Source organism: Nerophis ophidion, linkage group LG02 (assembly GCF_033978795.1).
Source record: "Nerophis ophidion isolate RoL-2023_Sa linkage group LG02, RoL_Noph_v1.0, whole genome shotgun sequence".
NCBI classification, from domain to species: Eukaryota; Metazoa; Chordata; class Actinopteri; order Syngnathiformes; family Syngnathidae; genus Nerophis; species Nerophis ophidion.
The window spans coordinates 66,344,210-66,354,443 of NC_084612.1; the positions used below are offsets into that span (position 1 = coordinate 66,344,210).

Sequence of the window (10,234 nt, forward strand, 5' to 3'; positions counted from 1 at the left end):
TACATACATGTGGTACATGTTCACATAATTTGTTTTTATATCTGTGTGCCGAGGGAGAGTAGGTCAGGTGACCTAGTAAGCCATCTTAGAAGTGGTAGCACACTGGATCTACTAATAAAAGTTTCAATCAATACTAATTAGTCATATTCGGTACTATACCGCCTCTAAAAAGTACCGAGCCATCGCACCAAACCCCCACACCCCCTTTTGTCATCACATCATGACATTGCTGGTTTACGAGCAAAGGAGCATGTTCGGCAGCGCACAATCACAGAGTACTTACAAGCAGACACATGGTGTAAACAGAAAAGGGAGAACGGACGCATTTTGGCTTAAAATCTAACGATAAAGGTGAAGTTATAACACTGAAACGCCCTCAGGAAGAGGTTCTTTAAGACATGGCTAGCTATCTAGCGGCTAACGTCCAGCCGCAGTCTGCAGTGTTTTAGCTACTTCTAAATCACTAATCCTCGCCTAAATGGTCACAAATCAAGTAAGTTTCTTACAAGTATCATCCCTGCAGGACGAGGAATAGCTAAACATGCTTCACTACACACGTCAAAATGTACACAAACGCCATTGGTGGAGTTACACTTAACATCCACTGTAATGATACCAAGTACAGGAGCGTATCTCGTCAATACTATTTTGATTACATCGATATTTTTAGCATCACAAAATCTTCTTTCGTTTTTTTTAAAAAGCATTTTATGTGTAGAAACTCAGGAAACATGTCCCTGGACACATGAGGACTTTGAATATGACCAATGTATGATCCTGTAATGACTTGGTATCGGATTGATTCTTAAATTTGTGGTATCATCCAAAACTAAAGTATCAAACAACAGAAGGATAAGTGATTATTACATTTCAACAGAAGTGTAGATGGATCATGTTAAAAGAGAAAGTAAGTGTCATGATCTGTGGTCTGGATTATGTTTTTGTTGTTTTTTGGACTCTTTTAGTTCCTGTTTGCGCTCCCTTGTTTGTTTGGTCAACATGGCGACTTATTGGTTTCACCTGCCTCTGGTGTTCGGGACACGCACCTGCTCTAATCAAGAAGACCACTATTTAAGCCTGGCTTTGCCAGTCAGTCGTCCTGGCGTCATTACTTAATTCCTGCTGCTTGTTCCATGACGGATTCCACAGTTACACAAGTTGCTCCATGCCATAGTTTGGTTAGTTGTTTCATGTCTATAGTTTCATGTCCTAAGTTTTTGCCTTAGCTTCCGGGTGCGATAAGCACGCTTGTCTTAGGGTTGTTTTCTGGGTTTTTTTTGTACCCTTTTGAGTTTTGGGAAATAAATATGTTCCTACCTTCACGCCTTGTCCTGAATAGTCCGATTGCTTCCCGGGAGAACAAACCTCGCAGTGAGCGAGATAGTAAGCAGATATTAACAGTAAACGAAAAAGTGGATTAATACTTCATTTTCTACCGCATGTCCTTTATAATTTTGACAAAGTAATACAATGGAAAATGAGACAATATGTTACTTCATATGTCAGCAGCTCAATTTGGAGTCTTTGTCTGTTTACTTCCTTTTTAGACCAGTTGATCTGCCGCTTCTTTTCTTCCTCCTATGTCCCCCCATCCCTTGTGGAGGGGGTCCGGTCCGATGACCATGGATGAAGTACTGGCTGTCCAGAGTCGAGACACAGGATGGACCGCTCGTCGGGACCCAGGATGGACCGCTCGCCTGTATCGATTGGGGACATCTCTACGCTGCTGATCCGCCTCCGCTTGAGATGGTCTCCTGTGGACGGGACTCTCGCTGCTGTCTTGGATCCGCTTTGAACTGAACTCTCGCGGCTGTGTTGGAGCCACTATGGATTGAACTTTCACAGCATCATGTTAGACCCGCTCGACATCCATTGCTTTTGGTCCCCTAGAGGGGGGGAGGGGGGGATTGCCCACATCTGAGGTCCTCTCCAAGGTTTCTCATAGTCCGCATTGTCACTGGCGTCCCACTGGATGTGAGTTTTCCTTGCCCTTTTGTGGGTTCTTCCGAGGATGTTGTAGTCGTAATGATTTGTGCAGTCCTTTGAGACATTTGTGATTTGGGGCTATATAAATAAACATTGATTGATTGATTGACTTTCCACTAAAAGACAAGTCACTATTTTATTTAAGGACAAACTTGCAATAAGAAACATATGTTTAATGTACTGTAATATTTTTTTGTTAAAATAAAGCCGATAAAGCAATTTTTTGTGGTGCCCTTTATTTAGAAAAAAGTATCGAAAATGTATTGAAATATATTTTTGTACCAGGTCCTGGACAACACTAGTGATATGTGATATTTATTGCTCATTATTTCAGAAAGTGTTCCATCTAAAATAGGTTGGAAAGTGTCATTGAAACTATGAAACTTTTGCAGGAATTACTCATTTTTTCAGGATTTCAATGCAAAAAAATGCTACCTGATTATTCAAATTGATGTCAAATTCAGTGTGGATTTCGTAGATTTCCATTGAGTCGTCATTGAGGACTTTGTGCCCTTCTTGTCCTCAGTAAACATCGCCAATCCTTATCTTTCCCGTTCTCCAATACAAAACCTTTTTTTTTTTTTTGCAGTCATAATTTCTCTTGCATTTTCAAGTTGTCATTGAGCACAAGACAGCGGAAATATATTCATCCAGCCAACTTTATTACGGGAACATTTTGCACCAACCGTGCAATGTGCTTATCAACATGGCACAGACACTCAAGGCAACATGATGTGTAATCTCAAAGTCCCAGACCGCTGCTCACGGAGGGAGGAAACGTTGTGACATGGTATGACGTACAGTAAGAACACGCTATCAGTGTCAATACGGTCCATCAGGCTATAGTTAGAGTCCTCTTGGACTTTAGAAGTATATGTTTTAGTATAGTTGTTCTTGTCGTGGCGTTATATTGCCAAATAAATAAAAAATATCAGGAGAAAGATTTTTTTTTTTAGAGGTCATTTCAAATAAAGGTGAGATTTGTAATATTTTTGTAGGTTTTTATTGCCATCCAGGCAGAAACAGGACATTGATATGTTGACTATACTTACATGTCACTTAAAATTTACTTTGAAACAACGTTTAAAAACAGTTGTATTTTTAAATTGACGTTGGATCCACGTTGCTGGTTGGGAAATGACCAAAATGTCAATGGTCGAATCAACGGCAGAAACCCAACATTGATTAAAAGTCGTCAAAAAGAATGTTGTTCTAATGTCAGCTTTGAGTTGCAAGTTCTCAAGATTGTTTTGATGTGCCTGCTGGGATAACTTTATCACGTTTTTTTGTTCTTTTTTAAAATTATTTATATATGTATTTAAATAAGGGAGTTGCAACATATAGGTCTTTAAAAAACAGTTTAAACACAATCAAATTCAACACATCAACTAAGCAAAGAGAGTAATGCATACTGTATATATGTACATACATATGTATATTTGTATATGTGTGTATATACATATACACACACGTACAGGATATACATATATGTATATGTATGTATATATATACATATATACATATATATACATATACACACGTACAGGATATACATATATGTATATGTATGTATACATATACATATATACATATATATGTATGTATATATGTATATATACATATACATACATATACACTTGCCTATATACACAAACACACATATATGTATGTATATATGTATACATATACGTATAAATATACATACGTATGTATAAATGATAAATGGGTTGTACTTGTATAGCGCTTTTCTACTTTCAAGGTACTCAATGCGCTTTGACACTACTTCCACATTTACCCATTCACACACACATTCACACACTGATGGAGGGAGCTGCCATGCAAGGCGCCAACCAGCACCCATCAGGAGCAAGGGTGAAGTGTCTTGCTCAGGACACAACGGACGTGACGAGGGTGGTTCTAGGTGCGATTTGAACCAGTGACCCTCGGGTTGCGCACGGCCACTCTTCCACTGCGCCACTCCTACCTACATACATACATACATATATAAACCCATGCATAAATACATGCACATACAAATACATACATATATAGATACATATTATATATGTATATATACATACATATATACACACATATATATATATACATACATATACACATATATATATACATACACATGTATATACATAATATTCATATACATATATATATATATACATAATATACATACACATATATATATATATATATATATATATATATATATATATATACATATATATACACAGTATGTGTATAGCAAACATATCACCTAAATTCTACATTAAATGGTAAAAGGTAGCTGACGAGCAAAAAAGCCATGCAGCTAGATTACAATAATTAATTGTATGAATATTCCACAGCACCAAGTATCATTAATTATGATACACATAAAACGTATCATATATATCTATGACTTTTTTTTAAGGTTGTCAAAAATAACGAGTTTGCTCGTATGATTAATCATGAAAAAAATATCGCATTAATCAAGTATGTTTTCACCCTGCGGTGAGGTGGCGACTTGAATGCAGCTGGGATAGGCTCCAGCCATCGTCGGGCCCCCGAGAGGGACAAGCGGTAGAAAATCCCCCCCATTTATATTTGACCGTAGATGTTCCTTTATCTTAACCGTGGATGGTTACCTTAAAGGTGGTGTTGTTATACGGTCAGTGCATACTCACTCAAATACAACCTGGCTGGACTTTACCAAGTTTTTTCAGCAAATAAATTATGCGCATTCAAGTAAAACAGTCCAAAAAAAATTCCTGAATGACATTTCTGAATATTAGCCTTTTTTGTTTGTTCATTTAAATTGTGCAAGCAAGTAATAAATACTTACGGTTAATCCGAATAAAAAAAATGTAATTAATCAGATTAAACCGATTAATTGACAGCACAATTTTTTTTTTTGCTAAGGCGGGGTACACATTCAGAGATAATAGTGAATTTGTGAATTATATTTATATAGCGCTTTTCTCAAGTGACTCAAAGCGCTTTACATAGTGACACCCAATATCTAAGTTACATTTAAACCAGTGTGGGTGGCACTGGGAGCAGGTGGGTAAAGTGTCTTGCCCAAAGACACAACGGCAGTAACTGGGATGGCACAAGCGGGAATCGAACCTGCAACTCTCAGGCCACTCTACCAACCAAGCTATAGGGTCGAACAAAGTCACCAGACATAGCAAACGAGTGTAGAAGAGAAGAAACCATGATGGAGCTACCAGTTAGCCTTGTTTCTTTCTTCGTTTATATTTTCTGGAATTCTCAGTTCCCTGAGGCAAATCTACGCCAGGTCTTATTGCTGGTTTTTGGCTCTCAATTGTCGGAGACCTTATGGTTAAGGACACTAAAGGTACAAAACCCAAAACCAGTGAACTTGACACGTTGTGTAAATGGTAAATAAAAACAGAATACAATGATTTGCAAATCATTTTCAACCTATATTCAATTGAATAGACTGCAAAGACAAGATATTTAACGTTTGAACTGAGAAACGTTGTTATCTTTTGCAAATTTTAGCTCATTTGGAATTTGATGCCTGCAACATGTTACAAAAAAGCTGGCACAAGTGGCAAAAAAAAGACTGAGAAAGCTGAGGGAATGCTCATCAAACACTTATTCGGAACATCCCACAGGTGTGCAGGCTAATTGGGAACATAATAATAATAACGATAATAATAACTTAGATTTAAATCGCTTTTTTCTAGACACTCAAAGCGCTCACAGAGAAGTGGGAACCCATCATTCATTCACACCTGGTGGTGGTAAGCTACATCTGTAGCCACAGCTGCCCTGGGGTAGACTGACGGAAGCGTGGCTGCCAGTTTGCGCCTACGGCCCCTCCGACCGCCACCTATCATTCATTCATCATTCATTCATCAGTGTGAGCGGCACCGGGGGCAAAGGGTGAAGTGTCCTGCCCAAGGACACAACGGCAGCGCTTTTTTGGAAGTCAATCGGTGGGAAGCGAACCTGCAACCCTCAGGTTTCTGGCCGGCCGCTCTACCCACTACACCATGCCGTGGGTGCCATGATTGGGTATAAAAGCAGGTTCCATGAAATGTTCAGTCATTCACACACAAGGATGGGGCGAGGGTCACCACTTTGTGGTTAAATGCGTGAGGAAATTGTCCAACAGTTTAAGAACAACATCTCTCAATGAGCTATTAAAAGTAAACTTAGGGATTTCACCCTCTATCTTTAAAAAGTTCAGAGAATCTGGAGAAATCACTGCACGTAAGCGATGATATTACAAACCTTCGATCTCTCAGGCGGTGCAGCATCAAAAAGCGACGTCCGTGTGTAAAGGATATCACCACATGGGCTCAGGAACACTTCAGAAAACCACTGTTAGTAACTACAGATTGTCGCTACATCTGTAAGTGCAAGTTAAAACTCTACTATGCAAAGCGAAAGCCATTTATCAACAACACCCAGAAAGGCTGCCAGCTTCGCTGGGCCCGAGCTCATCTAAGATGGACTGATCCAAAGCGGAAAAGTCTTCTGTGGTCTGACGAGTCCACATCTCAAATTGTTTTTGGAAACTGTGGACGTCGTGTCCTCCGGAACAAAAAAGAAAAGAACCATCCTGATTATTATCGGCGTAAAGTTCAAAAGGCTGCATCTGTGATGGTATGGGGGCGTATTAGTGCCCAAGGCATGGGTAACTTACACATCCGTGAAGGCACCATTAATGCTGTAAAGGTACACACAGGTTTTGGAGCAACATATGTTGCCATCCAAGCGCCCCTGCTTATTTTAGCAAGACAATGCCAAGCCACGTGTTACAACAGCGTGGCTTCATAGTAAAAGAGTAAAGTACTGCATGTAGTCCAGACATGTCTCCCATTGAAAATGTGTGGCGCGTAATTAAGCGTAAAATACGATAACTTAAGATGTACATCAAGCAAGAATGGGAAGAAATTCCACTTGAAAAGCTTAAAAAATTGGTCTCCTCAGTTTCCAAACGTTGACTGAGTGTTGTTAAAAGGAAAGGCCATGTGACACTGTGCTAAAAATGCCCCTGTGCACACTTTTTTGCAATATGTGGCTGCCATTAAATTCTAAGTTAATAAAGGGTGGAGTGCCATCTCCGGGTTGGGGAAGAGACCCTGCCCCAAGTGGAGGAGTTCAAGTACCTAGGAGTCTTGTTCACGAGTGGGGTATGAGTGGATCGTGAGATCGACAGGCGGATTGGTGCGGCATCTTTCAGTAATGCGGACGTTGTATCGATCCGTTGTGGTGAAGAAGGAGCTGAGCCGGAAGGCAAAGCTCTCAATTTACCGGTCGATCTACGTTCCTATCCTCACCTATGGTCATGAGCTTTGGGTCATGACCGAAAGGATAAGATCACGGGTACAAGCGGCCGAAATGAGTTTCCTCCGCCGGGTGGCGGGGCTCTCCCTTAGAGATAGGGTGAGAAGCTCTGTCATCCGGGAGGAGCTCAACCTAAAGCCGCTGCTCCTCCACATCGAGAGGAGCCAGATGAGGTGGTTCGGGCATCTGGTCAGGATGCCACCCGAACGCCTCCCTAGGGATTTGTTTAGGGCACGTCCAGCTGGTAGGAGGCCACGGGGAAGACCCAGGACACGTTGGGAAGACTATGTCTCCCGGCTGGCCTGGGAATGCCTCGGGATCCCCCGGGAAGAGCTAGACGAAGTGGCTGGGGAGAGGGAAGTCTGGGCTTCCCTGCTTAGGCTGCTGCCCCCGCGACCCGACCTCGGATAAGCAGAAGATGATGGATGGATGGATGGATGGATAATAATTATTTGCAAAAAAAATTCAAGTTTCTCAGTTTGAACACTAAATATCCTGTCTTTGCCGTCTATTCAATTAAATATAAGTTGAAAAGGATCTACAAATCAGTGTATTCTGTTTTTATTTACAAATTACACAACGTGCCAACTTCACTGGTTTGGGGTTTTTGTTTTGTCGTTGAAATGTTTACGCATGGACTTAACAGAACCACAGACCCAAAGTCTTCCACTAATCGATAATTTCTTCACTGATTTCTGTCACTGTTTCTATTTTCACTTCCTTTCGAGACTGAACCACGGAGGTCTCCGTCCTGGAAGGGGTCTCCTCCTCCTCTTCGTCTTCCGAGTCGGACTCCATGTCGGCCGTGGCGTCTTGGTACTGCTGGTACTCAGACACCAGGTCGTTGAGGTTGCTCTCGGCCTCGGTGAACTCCAACTCGTCCATGCCCTCGCCCGTGTACCAGTGCAGGAAGGCCTTGCGTTTGAACATCAAGGAGAACTGGTCGCCCACGCGGCGGAATATCTCCTGGATGGCCGTGTTGTTGCCGATGAAAGTGGAGGCCATTTTGAGGCCGCGGGGCGGGATGTCGCAGACGGCGACCTTGACGTTGTGAGGGATCCAGTCCACGAAGTAGTTGCTGTTTTTCTGCTGGATGGCCAGCATTTGTTCGTCCACCTCCTTGGTGGACATCCTCCCGCGGAAGACGCCGGCGACGGTGAGGTAGCGGCCCCGCCGGGGGTCGCAGGCCGTCATCATGTTGCGGGCGTCGAACATCTGCTGGGTGAGCTCGGGCACGGTGAGCGCTCGGTACTGCTGGCTCCCGCGCGCCGTCAGCGGGGCGAAGCCCGGCATGAAGAAGTGGAGGCGGGGGAACGGCACCATGTTGACCGCCAGCTTCCTCAGGTCTGCGTTGAGCTGCCCCGGGAACCTCAGCGAGGTGGTGACCCCGCTCATGGTCATGGACACCAAGTGGTTGAGGTCGCCGTAAGTGGGCGTGGTCAGTTTGAGCGTACGGAAGCAGATATCGTACAAGGCCTCGTTGTCGATGCAGAAAGTCTCGTCGGTGCTCTCCAGGAGCTGATGCACCGAAAGGGTGGCGTTGTAGGGCTCCACCACCGTGTCCGAGACCTTAGGGGAGGGCATGACGCTGAAGCTGGTCATGATCCGGTCGGGGTACTCCTCTCGGATCTTGTTGATGATTAGGGTGCCCATGCCGGAACCGGTGCCGCCGCCGAGGGAGTGGACCAGCTGGAACCCTTGGAGGCAGTCGCAGCCCTCGCTCTCCGTCCTTACCCGGTCAATCACCTGTTCTATCAGCTCAGCGCCCTCCGTGTAGTGGCCCTTTGCCCAGTTGTTGCCAGCGCCCGAGTTTCCTGGTTGGACAAAATAAACGCCAATGTTTGACAAGATTCAGGGTAGGGTTGTACGGTATACCGGATTTAGTACAGTACTGTGAAGTAAAAATTTGAATGACAATATAAAAGAAGTTTAAGTCTTGTCAGGTTGAGTTTGTGACAAAACCCCAAGATGCATAGAAGGCGGCAGGTATTGCGCAGGAAAACATGATTTAATCTTTAGAAATGAAAAAACACAAACCAGGAACTAAGAACAGCCAAACTGGAAAACAGGAAACAGGATCCAGCAAACAGGAACTAGCAAAAAAAAGACAGCACGCTGCAAACAGCTACAGGTTTAATGACAAGCATTGATGACGTTGACAGGTAGTGGTGACATCGACACGACAATATTCCAGCGCAGAGTGGAGGAGAAAGCTGGTGTAAATAGGAACAGGCTGATTGACACCAGGTGTGGCCAGATGCCAATCAGCCGCAGCTGACGGGAAACAGCGCACAGTGGTTGTGGGTGTGGCGTGGTTGGGGGCGTGGTTAAGAGGGAAGGAGTATATTTACAGCTGTTGTGTGCGCAGTTGTGCACTTCACTCTCTAAAAGCCGTAGATGTTTTTGTCACATATGCATGATTGATTGATTGACATTTTTATTAGTAGATTGCACAGTACAGTACATATTCCGTACAATTGACCACTAAATGGTAACACCCGAATAAGTTTTTCAACTTGTTTAAGTCGGGGTCCACGTTAATCAATTCATGGTACAAATATATGCTATCAGCATAATACAGTCATCACAAAGGTTAATCATCATAGTATGTACATTGAATTATTTACATTATTTACAATCCGGGGGTGGGATGAGGAGCTTTGGTTGATATCAGTACTTCAGTCATCAACAATTGCATCAACAGAGAAATGGACATTGAAAAAGTGTAGGTCTTACTTAGTAGGATATGTACAGTGAGCAGAGAACATAGTGATTTCAGATAGCATCATAACAAGTTTATACATTAGAAATACATTCGATTATTTACATTAGGTTATTTACAATCCGGGGAGATAGGATGTGAATGGAGGAGGGTATTAGTAAAGGGTTGAAGTTGCCTGGAGGTGTTGTGGTGCATGTACAGTAAATG

General features: G+C 42.8%; 1 protein-coding gene across 1 annotated transcript in view; it reads right to left on the reverse strand.

Moving 5' to 3' along the window:
• Positions 1-2,627: 2,627 nt before the first annotated feature.
• Positions 2,628-10,234, reverse strand: part of LOC133544075 (tubulin beta-6 chain-like) — an 11,768-nt gene continuing 4,161 nt past the window's right edge. Inside the window, exon 4 of the mRNA XM_061889121.1 lies at positions 2,628-9,119. Coding sequence (XP_061745105.1) covers positions 7,975-9,119 — 1,145 coding nt within the window. The 3' untranslated portion in view covers positions 2,628-7,974. The remainder of the gene's footprint in view (positions 9,120-10,234) is intronic.